General features: G+C 55.7%; 1 protein-coding gene across 1 annotated transcript in view; it reads left to right on the forward strand.

Moving 5' to 3' along the window:
* The window catches only part of CUX2 (cut like homeobox 2), a 185654-nt gene that overhangs the window by 142525 nt on the left and 25589 nt on the right, over positions 1-17540 (forward strand). Inside the window, 2 exon segments of the mRNA XM_059713373.1 lie at positions 6400-6478; positions 17084-17221. Of these exon segments, the coding sequence (XP_059569356.1) occupies positions 6400-6478; positions 17084-17221 (217 nt within the window).

Below are 17540 nucleotides of genomic sequence, written 5' to 3' on the forward strand. Positions count from 1 at the left end.
CATGCCCCATGGGCTGCCCTGCTTGGCAGCCTCTTGACCTTACCTGTGGTCTTCACCCTTGTCCCAGCAGTGCAGTACGCTGCTCTAGGGCTCAGATCCAGAATCATAGCTTATGTGGAAGTCCTCATATCAAAAGTAATCTTTAGGCCTCAGCTCTTCATCGCAGTCTGGACGAAGATCACGTGTGTGTTTGCTGCACAGCCTCGTGTCATGAACCGTTCCTGGGGACATATTTTCAGGTGGCCTGTCTGCATAAGGGAATAATGTGCTCCAAGTGACTCCAGAAAGATTTTATTCTCCTGCTAAAAAGTCCATTGGTGGTTGATATTTAGGTGGATTATCCCCATCTGGTAAAGGTCATTTAATTTTTTTTTTTTAGCTGACATTTCCTGAAGTTTACTAGGGCTCTGAAAGAGCAGAGCAAACGGGTGGCTTAAAATACGACTGAGCAGGTAGCTGGATTGGGGAGTCCGCGTGTGCCTGTCACGCTGCACTTAACCAGGATGGTGTTAGCTCCTGTGGGTAAAACCTTCCCACCCCCCAGGGCCCAAGGAAACACAGCGGGAGTTTGGGTTTGGAGTTCAGCCACCCACACCAAAGCCCCCCCACCGGCGATCACTGGTCCAGACTGCGCGTGGCTGAGGAAATGTTGGGCACCCTTTTGACTGAGAGTAGAGTTGAACGAAACCTTTCAGGCGAAACGATTCCCCCTCCCCCATCCCCGAAAACTAATATTTCACATCAAACAAAGCCATGAACAAACTGGTGCTGCATTTGGTGAATGATTTAAAAAAAAAAGAGGAATTTTGATTTTTTTTTTTGTTGGAAACTGTCAAAACATTTCATCTCAGCAGTTTCCAAATGAAACGTTTTGTTCTCCCTGCTTTCAAAATGCAGTTATTTCCGAATTTGCCTATTATTTTTTAAAAAGTGCTAAAAGAGAAGGAAAGAAAGGAAACAACTGCTTAATTTCAGGCTAAGACATTTGGTTGACTGAAAACAATTGCCCCCCAATTTGTTTGGTTTGGCCAACAAGCCCCCAAATAAAACCAATCATTTTCCCCAGCTCCAACGAAGAACAGGTTATAAATCATTCATAACCAGTGAATGCACGCTGAGAAGATGTTGCAGGCATGTTCCGCATATGAACATTATGTGTTCTGCGCGGTTGTAAGCACCTCAGTCGATGATATTATGCAGGGTTATAAGCAGCAGCCGGTCATTGGACTGGGTTACGAGTTGGACCGTAAAACTCTTTCACAACAGATAAACCGTTGATTAAAACAGCTTTTAATCCTGTGCAAAAGACCCCTCGGTCTAAAGCAGCGCTGAAACGCCGTTCTGTCCGGACGGTTCGGTAACCCTCCGCGCGATGCCTGCTGTGATGCCTTGTTTCCCGTATCCCCTTTTCTAGCCTGAGGACTGTGAAGGCGCTGAAGGCAGGCTGGCTTTGCAACACAGCCAGCTTCACAGACAGATAGCCGGCCCTGGCGCGCAGCGGTAGTCCTTCCCCGTTGCCGCCAGGAACGTGGCCACGCGAACGCGGCTCGGAGCAGTGCATCTCCAGCGCTGGGCTGGCTGCCATCGCTCACTCAATGCTGAAGCAGTGCTGAGAAGTGACCTCTCGAGCATCTCGTGCAAGGAACTTGTGCCGCGCAGCCTGAACATGTTAATTAGCAGCAAATTGCGATGGTCTTGCTCCCCGGTGGCTAGAGGTCCTCCAAGAGTATGTCTGAGCTATTGCTAGTGACAGCTTTTTGGAGCATCTTGTTTAATCCCCGTGCTGGAATTACTGCTTTGGGAGCCAAGCCTTCTTGTCCAAATCCCATCAGGGATGAGGTTTTCTAGGTTTTTCTGATAGATGGAGAAGTCCCTTTATCCGATGCTAGTCAAGAACTAATGTAGGCTTGGCCTGCGATGGCTGTTGGGTGCAGAGGCAAGGTGACGGTTTTGTGAGACTGCCGTGGGCCTTAACATCCCGGTTTCACGCTCTTAGGGCACGAGAACAAACCACCTGATTTCCAAAGGTGCACGGCCCAAGTGGGGCCCAGTCCACTGCCTGTTGGTTTTTCTATTGACTTCTTTGGACCCTTACTATGTACTTGGGCGGCTAATCATGGCAACATCGACCTGGAGCTGCCGTGCCCCTTTTCTGCTGGCAGGTGCTCGTCCCAAAGGTGCAGCCACCTGCCTCTCTCGTTCTTGGCTGATAAAGCATGGGCAGCGGAGCAGCAAGTCCTGAGCCGGTCTGCGTTCCCTGCATCGTTGAGGTTAGAAATGGAAAAGGCCTGGTTGCCCAGCCGCTCCACCTCGGGGAAATTACCTCCCAGCGCGGGAGCGTTGCAGCACCTCCTCCTGCTAGATCAGGGCCTCTCTTCCATCAGGACATCTGACATCAGCTGTCCACAGTTAATGCCCATCCCGGAGCGTAACTTTTCCATCCCGGTAAAGCGCACACGCGGCACTGATTGCTTTCCGCTTGTGTTCCTGGCCTCTGCCGCTCTGTGGTTTGGTGGTTTTGTTTTTTTAAACGCCCCGAAGCCAAATTTATTTGCGAAACGTTGAAGAAAGCCCCCAAATTTTCTTTCCTGCTGGAAGCACTAGAATGAGAAAGTGGGTTTGTGTATTAGATGCTAAAAAAAGTCACGGCTTATACAATTTTAACAATAGAAAAATGATCTTTGTGCTCCAGTGCCTGTGCGCTTGGAGGGAGAAGGCAGTTTGCTCAGGTGGCTGGTGAATTACAAATGAGTGGTTTGCTTTTGTTTTGAATGACAAGCAATTTAAATTCAGTCTTGTGTGGAGGCTTGGAAGCTTTTCCAGCAGGGGAGATGGAGGAGAAAACAGAGCAGGAGCAAAGCACCCTCTCTCCTCCACGGCACGGCGCGGTGCTGGGGCCGGGCGCTAGGACTTCCTGCCATAATGATCCAGCCCGGAGCTGGCGACTGGCATAATCGATGATCGCACCGTTGCTAATGGCACCGCTGCCAGGCCGAAACGCTGGCCGGTTGGGTTTCAGCTTCAAGTGTGGCATGGCGCTCAGAGCGGGACACGCGGTCTCAGATGCAGCGGGGCGAGAATCAAGCCTTGACATGAACAAATTGCTCATTGTCTTATTTCCAGCTCTGCTTTTGTTGCAAAGTCTGTCCAGATTGTTTTTCCCCTCCGCCGTTGAAACCAGCCTGGCTTCAGGAGGAGATTCAGGAGAGAAGGGTTCCCTCCCCCACCCAGATAGAAATTAATACAGCGGGGGGGAGGGGTGTGCTTTATCCTCTCCTTCTCCTGGAATAAATTGAATTTCTTTTACGGTTGTGCAGGCTGGTCCAAGGGCTTTGCAAAGCCTCTGAGCCTGGCACAGCTCTGCGGACCCGAAGCCACTCGGCTCCAGCGTTCGTGCGGAGCCGTAGCTCGGAGCGGCTGGCCCGAGTCCATGCGGGGCATCAGCCATGGAGACCGGGCGAGAGGCGGCCGCTCTCGATTCCCTGGTTCGTTAGCGCGCACGGACTGTGGGGGTGCACCTGGGCGATGCATTGTGCACCTGGGCATTGTCCTCCCTGCTTTGGAGTTTGCTCCTCCCCTTCGGTTCTGGGCTGGATTTATGCTTTGCCCCCAGACAGCATGCAGTCGGGTTGCCCACCTTCCTCGACGCCCCCGGAGGGCATGGGGTTACGTACCGGTACTGCTGTCTATGGGAGGCGTGGGGACGGAGCCCCCTGCTAAGTCTCATGGGCGAATCGCTGAGCACCCAAACAGCACTAGGGCCAGCTTCGTGCCCTGGGTCTCGGTGCCGCCCAGAGGGACCAGTCTGGCCCAAGACTGGGCGAGTGTCACCGGTGATGCATCCACTTGCTCAGAGGGACGGTCACACAGAGAGGCTCTTTGGAAAGAGGTATCGGCCACATGGCCCAGCGCTCAGCCGTCCCCCCCACCCTGTCCGAGTGCAGGAAGGCGATGGATGACGGTCGGGGAATCGTCCCTGCCTGACACCCCCCGAGCCGCGGGCGCAGGGAGCACAGCGAGGCGGGGAACAAAGGGCTCTGTCGCCAGGCGGGGCGGGAGGGGGACGCCACCGGGATCGAGAGGCGAATGCTGAAAAATTAACGGGACTGAATGATTCATGCTCATGAATGTTGGATGGGCTGTTGTGGCAGGATTAATATGTTGTCCTGTGATTAGCGCTGCGGCATGCCAGAGCCTCGTTACCTCTGCAGCCCCCGAGGGGTGCACGCTCCTGGCCATGGCAGCCTCATGGGAGGCCCTTCGGGTTGGGGAGACCCGCCGGAGGGGGAGCAGGGCCTGGCCGGCCGGCCCCCCACCCCACCGTCACCGGCAGAGGGGCCGCAGCTGAGGCTGCCTGGGTGCGAGCCGGGCCCAGCCCAGCCAACGGCCTTTGAGACACAAGGAGGAATTCTTATTCCTTATTTAAGCTCCAGCATTAAATTATAATTTTCATTTACTCAGAAAGCATCAATGATTTATGGTGGCCTGACATGACAATGGTGGTAGGAATTTAGCCAAAGGCAAAGGAGGCCGGATGAGCAGCAGCGCCCGGCACATCACAGTTACTTTGCTTAATGCCACAGCTCCCGCCCTCCTCGAGACCCTGCTGGCACTGCCCAGCCCCGTGCCCGTCTAGGGGGTGCAGAAGAGTTTCGGGAGAACAGGTGACAGGGCTGCGGCCAGGTAAATCCTGTCTGCTGTCACAGCAGAGTCCCAGCCTGCACGGGAGCTGCTTGGCGAGCACGGGGCCGGCTCCCAGGGCATCCTTCTTTCTACGACGGTGCCCTCAGTCAAGCGCAGAGACAGGCTCTTTCTGGTTTGGCTCTTCTGCCGTTCCCGCCCCATCCCCATCCCCTCTCTGCTGCCTTGTAGCACTCCAGGTGGCCCGAACCCAGCCTCCCCCATGGCTCGTTCATCAGGGCGCTCTGTTTGGAAGTATGCGATGTGGCGTCAACCCTCCTTGGCGTGGGGGTTGCCAGTAACATGGGTCTCATGCTGTCTGGGCAAGTGGATCTTGAGGCCATTGGGTTAAAAGGCAGACAGGCTCCACCTTTGCTGCCAAACAGTCGCTGGCTGTGACCTGTCCCTGGCCAATGTCTCGGTGTCTTGTACAGAATAGGTGTGCGTTCCCGAGCGGGTTCAGAGCCGCCTGGCACCATGGAGCACGCACGGCCAGCGGGCACTGATCACGCGGGGCGGGGAGTGGGACAGCACAGCAATCGGCTGTGACTTGTTGGACATGTGCTAGGTGATGCAGTATTTGCGTTGGCCACCCTGGAAGCGGGTAGCCAAACCAGGGCTTGATGCCCGATCTCTTGAGTGCCGGGGCCTCTCCGTGTTCCCTACTGGCCTCATCTGTATTGCAGGGATGCCGACGATTTAGTTCATTGTTTGGGCACTTTGGAGGAAGCTGCTGCACACATACACGGCAGCATTATTATTCATTCTAGTAATTAGGCCTTATCCCAGGGCTTTTATACCGTGCGCGTAAGGATCTCCACTAGAAATATCCGCTGTGGCCCTCAAGCAGTAAATACGCCATCGCTGCTTTTTCAGCACCGGTCAGCTAGACGCGCCGGATGCTGGTTGGAGTGTCTGCGTGTGTGAATCCAGCTGCATCTTTGGGGATTCAACGCGAGGCGTTAGGAGATGACGTGCGATAACAAAACCACAAAGTGGAGAAATGCAAACAGGACGTTATATTGGGTCTGCGACTGATTTGACCCAGACGGCTTGAGAAAGAGGAAAATGTCCGTCGTACGGCCTCAGACTACCTTAGGCTTCTGTATAACTGCGCGGACTGCAGAAGCAAAATGCTGCCCGTAGCCAGGCTCTTACTGGCCTCCACGCCGGCTTCGCCAGTCATGTCTTCTTTCACTTGGGGTGCCGTTTCCTCCCCGCTCCCTTCTCCCTCCTGCCATTGGAGCCGTGATGGGAAAAGCTTCCTTGGGTGCCCCGCAGGGGCTCAGACTGCACTTCTCTGTTGTGAGGGCAAGGTCGGTGACGACCTCTACGAAAAATAATTCCCAGAGCCAGGGAAAAGCACCCACCAACATCATAACTTGTGATGAGAAGCGGTACCGAGCAGTACAGCCAAGGGGCACATGCCACAGCCCTGTTCCCGGGTGGCAGGGTGGGGATGGCTGCGGTGGAGGGGCTGGAGGTGCAGAGCCAGCCGTGGTACAAAGCGTGGAGTAGTCCGGTGGGGATTATTTGCTCCTTGTAGCTCAGCCTGATGTCGGCGACTCTGATGCCAGTCTGGAGTCCCCTCGCTGCAGCTGGCACATGCAACGCGCTGCTCCAGGCCTCCCCCTGCAGAGCAGCCGGGCCCCAAATGAGCTCTCGTCATGAAGCCCCCGATTTCCTGCTTCCTCACCTCGTGTTTTTATTTCCCCTCAGGTGGTTGCACTCAGTAAAAGAAGCAAGGAGGCTGAGACGGCTTTCCTGAGCGTTTACAAGCAATTAATTGCAGCACCAGGTAAGGCAGGCTCTGGCTGCTTAGCTGAATAATGAATGGGGAGAGCAGGCGTCAGGCCATCTGACAGAGGTCGGCCCACGCTGCAAAGCGTCTGCAGCAAAGCTGTGTCAGCACCGGGTAGGCAAAGATCCCCCCCGAGCGGTGCTAACCAAACCACAGCGTGCACGGCTGTTGTCACCTTGGCCTGTCACTGGAAGGGGTGACATGTCCGTGCCAACAGCAAGCCCCATCTGCCAGCACGTGCCGCCCTCGCACGAGGGGCTGTGCAGCGGCTCGTGACATAGACAGGCCCAGAAGCTCCCACGGTGCCATCGCTAGCAGGCATTGCGGCGTCAGCGTAGCCCCATGCGCGGCGCCTCCCTCCCTCTGTCGTCCCTGGTGTCCATCTCGGGTTGTCGGGTGCTGGTTGCATTGCAATGCCTTTGGGCCACGGCGCTGCTGTCGCCAGTGTTTATTCTCCCTGCCTGGCGGCCTGGGTGGTGGGGACTCGCTTGAGCATGTAACTCTGGAAATACCAGCCGAATAGACAAGTGGAAACTGCTTTTGCCATAGCCGTGTTTCAGCGCATGAGGCAAATGCATCCTGACATTAGAAAAGGAATACATTTGCTCGAGCCTTGTAATAACACTGCGGCTATCCCCAGTTGCCTTCCCGACGGTGAGTTAGCTAAACCGACTGAGCTCCATTCGCGGCCGTTTAGGTCTGATGTCTATTTTTTTTTTAAATATGCATGGGTACATGCCCCGCACCCGCACCCTCGCACTGCCTGCCCCTGGCCGTGCGTGTGAGAGCCACTGCTGACCTCCAGGTTTACACACCCCAAGAGCAGCTTGTCCTGAGGGCAGGATAAGCTCCCGGCCCCGGTGCTACAGCAGCACTTCCCAGCACAGGTCCGCGTCGTGCTGTACGCGCAGCAGGGTAGGAGCCTCGTGGATGCGCTTGGCACATAGCTGGGTGCGTCTGATCTGCAAGCGAGCCATCTTTGTTTGTTGTACTCTTGCTAAGGCTGCCCCGGGGCGGCTCGGCTGCCAGCCCGGTTCTCTGACACCCCGCCAGGGGCTGGGCTGGGATTTGGGAGCCCAGTTCGGATCCCAGTCCTATTGCTGACCTGCCAGCTGACCTGGCAGGAGTGGGCCAGTCTGGGCCTGGGTCAGTAAGGCTCAGACCAGCTCGTGGCTCCAGCATTTGGGGTCCACCGGCACCCCCAGTCTTAGCTGTGACGCGCCCGATGCCCCAGCCCAGGGCTGCCCCGGACCGTGGACCCGCCCTCCCGTGCGCCTGGCCCGCTGGCCCCACGCTGTCTCTGCTGCCCATGGGGAGCGCAGAAGACATTGCCCCCCCTTCTTTTAATTGAACGCCATCTCGTTAATAGACAGTCCCGCTTCTCCCATCATTCGCTTTGCTCTAACCCTCCCCGATGCCACAACTGACAGGATGGAGCGTCTCCCGGTACCAGCATAGCGAGGAGCCAGCCGCGCTGTCAACAAGTCTGAGGATGAAGAGCTTCTAACTGCTGAAGATGTGCAGGAGGGCTCCTACAGGGGCACTAATTCATTTTCCAGACATTTAGGAATAACAAAATGTTTTAATGATTTCTTAGGGGAATTAGGGAGACATATTTTTGTCCTCATTAAATTTTATCCTGCAATACAAGAACCAAATGTCAGATCTGTTTCCAGAGCCCGGCGCTCACACACGCGTACACACACAAACACCTCACTGCAGGCTTTCGCTCCTGTAATTTTATATATATATATATATTTCTTGACAGGCAAATTCTTTGTAGGCTACTTTAGTAGCAACGCACAAGTCCTGATTCAACATTTTTGTTTTGAATGGCTGCTGTCAACACAAATCCCTGGCAGAGAATGCGACGCGGGCTGATTGCTCAGCAAGTATTTTGATAAGTGAGCGGGCTACATGTCTGTAATTACGAAAGAAACTCGTAAATCTCTTTGATATTGTTCACACAGATGTGGCGTGAAGTGAGGGGAAAAAAAGCCGTAAAATGTGTTAAAAGCATAATTAATGTCATTGTTGTCAGGGATGATTTGATTTAAGCCTCTCTATGACTTCAGTTTTGGTGAGGGCCAGTCTCTTTATGGCGCTGGGCAAATCCAGGGGGTGCTGACCTGGGTTGGAGGAAAGCTGTGTGTTAGTAGCCAGGCGGGGGAAAGGGGTGCTGGGTGCCGGGGCTGTGGGATTGTCTCTGCGGGGCGGCTCCGTGGCTGCGCGGGCATGGGCAGGCACAGCCGCATCTCGTGCCAGCGGGGCCCCGAGCAGTGTCCAGGAGGGGCAGGCGTCGTGGGCCCGTGTGCGGTTTGTGTCTCGACACCCGTGGCCAACACCAGAGCTGCTCCACAGTGGAGACGAACTTCCTTTGAAGTCAGGGGCCCCCCGCCGCTATCCCGAGAGCCCCGCTGTGCTGGGGGGACCTGGGTGCCATGCACAGGAGAGCTTGTAGGGCCAGGCAAGGGAAGTTCATCTACCAGCCTTTGTCCCCTGCGTGGCAGGGTAAGGAGCATCTGGAGGCTACTTCATATGTGAGCCAAAAGCAGCCCCTTCTCCTTGCCATGGGCAGGGAAAGTGGGCAGGGCTGTGCCGGCCCGAGGCTGCAGCAGCAGGGTCTGCTGTCCCTCTGCGGTGACCTTGCTGAGCAAGGGGTGCTGGTCACCTGTTGCTGTTGGCGGCTGGGTCTGGATACGGGGCAGGACACGGACTGCGGTTCCCCAAGTCTGGAGAGAGCAGCTTGCTTGGGCCTTGATGAGTAGGGGGCCCTGGCCCTGGCCCTGCGGGGCTGCAAACACAGCCCAGAAAAGCTCCACGCGCCTCCACCTGCTAGGGCAGCGATGTGGGAGCAGGGCTGCGGCTGTCATGCTAATGCCAGCTGGCACATCGAGGCCCGTGCTGACTTTGAGCAGCAATGCTGTGTGACAGGTCTCGAGGCACGCCGAAGAGGCTGAAAGAGACCTAGTGGGCTCGGGAAGTTTCGCCAAGGAGCTGCCAGGGATGCATGAGAGCACGGCTCCATCTCAGCACTCTTCCCGCAGGAGACGGAGGGGAGGCTTTCTGGAGGGTCAGGCAGGCAGCCCTGCGGAGAGGCGAACAAGGGCCTGAGCTGCAGACAGCGTCTGGCCTGGGAACTTCATTGTCTCCAGGGGTGTTGGCTTGGAGGAGGGCTGCAGAATTGGGCCCTGAGGGGGGCTGGAGGGACCGGAGCCCCCCACAGCCGCTGCGAGCTCCAGTGAAACAGGAACTTGTGTGCTGGGACGAGGACATGGGAGCTGGGCTGGGCAAGGGCGCAGGGAGCAGGTGAGAGCAGAGACAACACCAGAGCACTGATCAGTATGTGGGGAGATGTTGGCCGGAGCGGGGGTCTGAGCGGGTCTCTGCAAGGCTGTAGCATGCTCGGAAGAAAAGAGGAATGATTCGGAGCCTGACGGGTATGGACAGCCAAGTCTTGTGGACAGTGCATCCCCAAAGCTCGCGGGTGGCAGGCGCGGAGGCTGTGCTGGGAACGCTGGGGTCACGCTCTGCTCTGCTCTGCCCAGGCTGCCATGCTCGCTTCCTCGGGGACAGAGGGGCCTCTTGGGCACCCCATGAGCCCTAGCCCTGTCCTTTAGTTGGATCCAAGCCTTTCATGTCCGACAATGGGCAGCCGGAGCTGGCACCCCAGCCCCAAGGCCTCTCCAGAATTGGAGCAGCCGCTGTACTGAGTGCAGGGCCACACAGCTGCCATTTCCCTGGTGAGCTTTGCTGCGTGGTTAGGTGGCCAGAGGGGCTCAGCGTTCCTCCAGCAAACCCCAGAGCCTTCCTTGCATCAGGGCTCCCAAGCTGAGCGGCGGTAAAGCAGTGAGCCCTCACACCCAGGCCTCAGCGACTGGCTTGGCATAAGCTTTCCCAGGCAGAGGGCCTCGATTCACACCCGACTCAGGTTGGGCTTGTGATGCCCTGAGCAGGGGCCGGTCCCACTGCCCACGGTGAGGCCAGCAGCGGCTGTTGCTGCGAGACAGGGCCACGTCGCAGTCCTGGGTCTGCATCGGGGCTCCACGCCCCAGGAGGCAAATGCACTCCTCCACTCTGCCAGCCGCTCCCCTTCTCCGTTAGAAACCTCCCCGCAGCACCACGATGCTTGGCCCCGGCTCTGACCGGCGCCACACATCCCACTGCACTCCGCAGCCTGAGCCCGGCGTCACCGCACCGTATGTCTTCATCGGTGGCACGGTGTGGGAGGGCATTTTCTTGCTTGAAATGGCTCCTGGGTTTTCCTGGCAAACACGGCTGAGCAGCCGGAGCAGAGCCCAGCCTAGCCCCTGCGCCGTGGCCGGAGCGGCTCCCCTGCCCCATGACACTGCTGCTCACTTCAGCGCTGTTGCGCGGCAGACGAAATGGTGTGCAATGGTGCCAGCTAGTGGCAGAAACTGAAACGGGTGATTTCATGAAGAAGCCAGGGCAAGGTTGGCTGGATTTTGTGCTTTGCTTGTATTAAGGAAGGTGTCTTGAAGTTAAGTATTAAACATTCAAGTATGGAAAAGATCAGGGCGGCGGGGGCCTTGAGAGGTTCGACTCTCCCGAGAGCAGCCTCAGTTAGTCTTTAACTGAGCAGCTTGTGCCCAAGGAGGTTGGTGACTGCCAGGTGAAGCCAACACCATCCTAATTTACGCTTTGCTTTTTTAGGACCTGGCTTTACAAGCAAGGCCCTCCCGGCGGGCAGCGGGAGTGGTCGCTGATCAGGGCATCGCTGGCTCCCATCGAGGTGAGGCTTCAAGAAGGGCCAAGTCCCAACTGAGTTAGAGTCCAGCTGAGATTGCCTGGGACTGGGTGCTGTGTACCTGGCCAGTCGCTGAGGGCTGGGTGTGAGGGATCAGCGCTTTACCACCGTTCAGCTTGGTATCCATCACACGATGCCTTGCACCCCTCCGGCCAGGGGATCAAGTGGCAAAGGCCACCAGGCAAACCGCAGCTCCTGGATGGCCCAGGGTCTAGTGCAGTGGCTGCTTGAGCCTTGGAAAGGTCTCAGGGTGGTGGCTTGGGTGGTTGTTCTGCGTGGCCCATGTGGGACCTGAAAGGCTTCCCCTCAGCTCCGATCCGCCCAGGATCCACTAAAGGCCAGGCTACCCCGCATGTGCTTGTCCCTGCTGGAGCCATCCCGGGAGGCTGAATGCAGTCCTGATGTTTCTAGGGCAGCCCTTTCTTGCTAGGCTGAATCTGGAGCCTTGGGGTTGCCTTTTTCATACGACTTGGCTGTTTCTCCCTGAGCAATTGAACCCAGAGATTACACCAAAATGTCGTCTCTCTTGTGGTCCCGGCAGAAGGGGCTGGGAAGCTGTTCTTTTCTAAGCTCAGGCCCAAAAATATATCCTCACGGGGCAGACAGCTCAGATCGCAAAGAGGAAGTTTTTAGAGGATGTGTCACTTTTATTTCAGCAAAGGTGCTGCAGCTAAAAGAAGCTAGATGGAAATGCTGATGGGGGCAGAACTCCCTCGGCTTTATTACCCATGCTAGCTGCGTACCTTTTTGCTCCCCCATTATTTCTTGTTACCAAAGGATGTCAGCGCTTGCCACAGCAGATTGGATCGTTGGCCTGCCCTGCCTTTTATCATGCCATGGGCTGTTCCCTCGTGCTTCGGGGGTTGGCTAAAAGAACCATCTTGGGAAGACACCTACCAACGTGCGTGGTGGGAGTGGAGCTGGAAATCCTTCACAACCCCTGCAGTCCATCAGCTTCAGCCCTGAAGCATGAGGTTTAATTACCCATATCGTTATCTTAGCTTGCATAGTTACAAACGTTATTAATGGCTGTAAAATTATCCGGTCCTTTTTAAAATCCAGCCACGCTATATGTCTTCAGTTGATGACCCTCTGCAGCTGCGAGTGCTACAGGTGGACTATATAGTGCGTAAAGGCAGGGCATCCTTTTATTGCACCTGAATTATTGCCCTCTAATTTTATCGAATGTCTTCTTCTGATGTGCAGCAGGGTAGGAAGCAGGGGTTAATGCCTGCCCTGCCTGGAGTGAGGAGACATGTCGTCTTCACTCACTTGTTTCTCTGACATTGCTCCTGTCCTTGGGGCTAAGCCAGCAGCTGTACCACAGACTGAGATCCTTGTCAAATTCTCAGGCCAGGGGCCTGGCAGGAAGGACATTTCAGAGCATGTTGTCCCGCTTCAGTTGTCTTTGTTCCAAGGATCTTGCAGTGCTTTATTATCGTTATTACTTGTTGAAGGTAGCCAAGCAAGGCGCCAGCTTCCTAGTTCGTGCTCCAGGGCATCCGGGGACGTGGTCGTTTCGACAGGAGCTGAGCCAGCCCATGGGGGAGCTTTTCATCTCCTGCCCTTCCGCCTTTCTCCAGCTCCCAGGGCTGGGGCTGTGGGTGCTCAGCACCTCTGACAGGTGGAGCCCAGGTTTCTAACACCGGGCATCCAAAATGAGAAGCTGTTGTGGCCAGGGTGTCTTCCCCAGGGCATCAGAGACCCCGGATCTCCTGGATTCCAGAGCCTGAAGCATAAGTCCCCTGCTCCACCCATGGCAAAGGGACGTAAGTTCTTGCAACGTAGTCTGTGGCTTTCATGGCTTTCTCAGGCCAGATAAAAGGAAATCTCAGTGTGGGAGAATGTGGTCTTGTGGAGGTACGCTTGGCCTCTTCCTCTACCCCAGTGTAAACCAGGACTAACTCGGATGGAGTCAGAGGATGTGGTCACGAGCCATTTCCTGTGGCTTTCTGCAATATAGCCCTCGCTTTGGGAGGAGGAAGTCACTGCCATTCAGCTTCCACTTACCACGGGGCAAGAGAGCGCAGACAGGCAGGGCCGCCGTTGCGTGGTAAAGTCCCACCTGCTTTTGCCCTGCCATAGGGTGTTCGCACACCTAGGCTCACCGTCACCCTGGGGCACAACAGGTGTGAGTCAGAGGTGCACTGGGACTGCTGTCATTCCCATGGCAGGTGCCATGGGTATCACCAAGGCAGCTCATGCCCCTGCCTACCAGAACCAGCCTTCCCCACTGCTTCTGCATCCCTGACCCAGAGAGAACCGGCCTCAGGGCATAGAGGTTACCCAGGACCTCCTGGGTGGCATTGACTCCCTGCTCCCTTGGGCAAGTCTCTCCAGGCAAGGGGGGGAGAATAACGCAGATCTCTTGCAGTGGGGGAGTGCCTTGTGTTGAACAGCCAAGCAGTTGCACCAGAAGTGTCCAAACCCACCTGAAGAGGCTTAAGGCTTGAGCACGTATCGCCCAACGTACTGACACAGCACAGCGGGAAAGGTCAGGGCTCAAGCCTTGCCCATCACTTGACTGTAGCCTAGGGAGTTTTTTTCTCGCTGTAATTTTTTATCCTCTTCTCCCCAGTTCTTGCTGAGAGAGGGGGATTTGGAGCGGTTCTTTATACAGCTATTATTGTCTTAGTGAGAAACCAGCTCAACATATTTAAAAGCGAACAGAAGGCTTTTCCCCCGCCTTCTTTTAACTTGTGTACCTTAGTCTCTCTGCCTGACATTTAGCTGATGCCTCAAATAATTCTTCAAGACAAAGTAAATGGGAATTCCTTTGATACAGCGATTCTTCAGTTACAGGCATTTTAAGTATGCATAATTTGACAGAATCCTCTAGTTGTCTGGTCTTTTATTTCTTTAAAGAAAACCACACGGCTGGTACTGTGTTTGAAAATGAACAACAATGGACTCTCTGGATTTCAGCAGAAATGGATGTTGCATGAAGAAATAAAGGAGGATTGGTTCTCATGGACTAATAGCGGCAAGAGCTGGGAAAGACCTAATAGGCCAAGTCAGTACATTGCCCTACCAATCCATTTTTTTTGCAGGGGGCCTGGTTTTCAGAGGTGCTGAGTACTTGCAGTCCTTGCTGGTTGCATGAAGGGTGGAGGGGGTGAGCCATCACTGGAGATAAGCGGTAGGATGCACCTTTGATGCATCTCCGTGAGCTTAGTGGCGATTTGACTGATCTTGTTGGATGAGTCTTGAAGGCCATTTTCAGAGAGCCGCCTGGGCTTGTTCAGACGTAGCTTGGTCACGTGTTTACATCCTTGATGGGGATCTTCCAGGACGTGGCTGTTGACGTGATTTAAATCGCAGGTGCCACCTTGCGCGCTTTGTCACCTTCGCCAATGTAGACCTGCACGTTAGACTCCCCAGGCCGAATCCAAATCTCATTGAAGCCAGTGGTGGACTCCGTGTCTGGTTCAATAGTAGCTTCTCTGTATACATTCAAGGTAGGAATCAGCAGGTGTTGAATGCTGGAAGCTGTTGGAGGCAAGGGGCAGGAGATGGATCGCTCTGGACAGGCCCCGCATAAATACCCTTCCCCACAGCAGCTGCAAAATTCCCACTGAGGCACCCTCTTCCTGGTGGGTTATAGCAACACCTGGGTGTTCAGAGAAGGGGTATTTCCAAGAATAGGAGCTCATTCCTTCCTTCTGTAGTCCATCTAGTGGGGCAGGGGCTCGGCCCGTCATTGGGATGCTCTTGTTTCATGGCTGTTGTGTGGTAGTTCACGTGCTGGACCTTTCAAAATCATTTTTGGCCCCACCAAACTCAGCGTAAGTGAGAATCGGGTCCTATCTGGAGCTGTTCCTACCCTCCCACTGCTGCATCAGTCCTTGGAGGAGTGAAGCGGTGGCATTCATTTCAGCAGTCCGCCCCCTCGCAAGCTTGTCCCTGTGTTGGAGAGGAGGCGGTGGGTGCTCCAGAAACACTTTGCCTCGGCCCCAGCTTGGCAAGTGCTCACATACACGCCCAGCTTTCTGTGCACAAATGGTCCCGATGATTGCTGCGGCTGCTCACGGTGCCCAGTTAGCTTCAGCACAAAGGTCTGCAGGACTGAACCTGCATAAACCTATTGCCGGGGCCACAACAGTCCTGTCACAGACTTGATTAAGGGAGAGGACGAAGTTCAAGCAGTTGGGAAAGGTCCTGCTTGCCTTGGATGAAGTCCATCCTGTGCGCAGAGCTGCTGCAAGCCCATGGCGCTGAAGTGAGAGGTCGGAGCCCCTGAGCTGCTCCTCCGTACCGGGGTGGATTTCACCCTTTGCGCAAGTAGTGCCAGTGAAGTGAATAAGTCAGATACTTGCCACGACACCAGTGGGACCCCAGAGTAGCTGCATTTGCTTCAGTGGAGTTATTCCAGCCCCACGCATGGGCAGACGAGATGAGAACTTGGCGGCATGACTCGCTTGAGCAAGCCAAGCAGGCTCTGGCCCCATACCACTGTTAATTGCTCCATCTTCACTTCCAAACAGCCATTGCGTTGCGCCTGTCAACTTCCCACCGCCAAATGCACCCAAGTGGCTCCCGAACAGTTATACGCTGCAAGACAAACGAAATGTCTCCAGTGCCGCTCACATGGCGGGCGAGAGCTGGCCCCTTGTTTTACACCCGCCTCTTATTATTCTGCGTTTGATACCATCGCAGGCCGGGAGCCGTACTTAGCAGCCGTGCTGGCTTTTATTGCCAGTTCGGTTTTTCGCGATTGGATTTGTGCCATCGGTACGCGGCAGCGAGTCTTGCTCCGTTCCACGTCCCTGTTTATCTAACTTTTTGACCCTGGAGAATTCGACTCTATTTTTTTCCCTCTAAAAAAAAAATAATATTAACCTGGCTCAATAGGAGGCATTTTCTTGAACTTATTAAAAAATCCAGACTTGTAAATTAATTTGTTCGTGTTGTACAATGGCAGTGCAGATGGACTCATTAGCATGCACACAACAAATAATTATAGATGAATTTTTAGCTGGCCTGCTTAATGGGCTTGCTGGGTTAATTATGTCAATGTATAATTACATCAGCCCTGGGAGACATAATGGCACACCCTGCTGAGCAGACACTAGCTAATGATGGTGTAATGCTGACAGAGGGAAGACATACTGCTCTGAATGCACCTGCTTACCTCTGCACAAACTGCTATTGTCTGGGCCCTCCTTTGCCTGAACAAACGGGCGTTACTGCGAGGCTGCGGGCTCGGAGGAGGGACCGGGGGCTCTGCCTGGGCAGCTGGCATTTCGCAGGGTGGAGCTGAGCCTCGGGGCACGAGAGAAGTGCCCTCAATGCCGGTTGTGTGTAACCCACACCTCGCTGGGCCCCCGGTGCCCATGCCAGCAGTGCTGCCCGCGGGCACTGCTGACGTGCATGGCTCATGTGGACCGGCACCTGAGTCCCACGGAAAAGCACCGATTCCTGTAGTTCTCTCCAAAGCACCGCTGGCGTGAGCAGGGCAGGGGTGGATCGACCTGGTCCAGGTGTCTGCTGCCTCGGGAGAGCACGCAGGTGGACGGGTGGAGGCTTGGCGCCCTGACCACTGCTCTGTGAAGTCTCTTACGGCGCAGTTTGCATTCACCAGTGCACAGACGGCCCTGGGGCAGTGGTTGCCCTGAGTACAGCCCCCCCAACCCTGCGTACCTTGGAGCAGCCGTGCACACGTTGCTGCCCTTCTCTGGCAGTCCTGGACACGGCCCTGCTGCAGGGGGGCTATGAGCTGTGCAGCCAGCCCCTGACTTATTCCCCGGGGGGGCCGTGGAAGTGTTGCAAGCAGGGCCGAGGTGGGGGTCCGTGCCAGCTGCTGCCTCTCACCTGTTGGCTTTGCTTCCCTCTAGATCCCGTTCCTGTCCTGGAGGCGGCGCGGAGCCTAGAAGACAGGCTGCGGCAGCTTCAGTGCCTCGACCCCGAGACCCCACCCCTGAAGGAGCTCAACCGGCAGTGGAAGAAGCCCCCTGAACTTCTTGGCACCAAAGGTACCCGCGTGCCTGCCCTCTCCCTGCCTCTGGCCCAGGGCCAGGGAGAGGGAGTCGGGGAGGGGATGCCATACGGCAGAGGAAATTGGTGCTGGGGTCTGCAGCGGGCCGTCGGAGGCTTTTGGAGCGTCCAGAGCAGTTCCCTTGTGAACCCAAAGCTGGGAGCGGATGGGGGCCGGGACGCCCCATCCCAGGAGAATGGGAGCGACTTCAGCAGCCTTGTTGTTTCCCAGGCTGCGTCTCCCGATAAGCAGCAGCGTGGGCTGTGCTGGGGTCCCCCCCTGGATTGATGCCACCGCGTCAGCAGAGCTATGCTCAT

This window comes from Alligator mississippiensis, chromosome 10 (genome assembly GCF_030867095.1).
Source record: "Alligator mississippiensis isolate rAllMis1 chromosome 10, rAllMis1, whole genome shotgun sequence".
Classification (NCBI taxonomy): domain Eukaryota; kingdom Metazoa; phylum Chordata; order Crocodylia; family Alligatoridae; genus Alligator; species Alligator mississippiensis.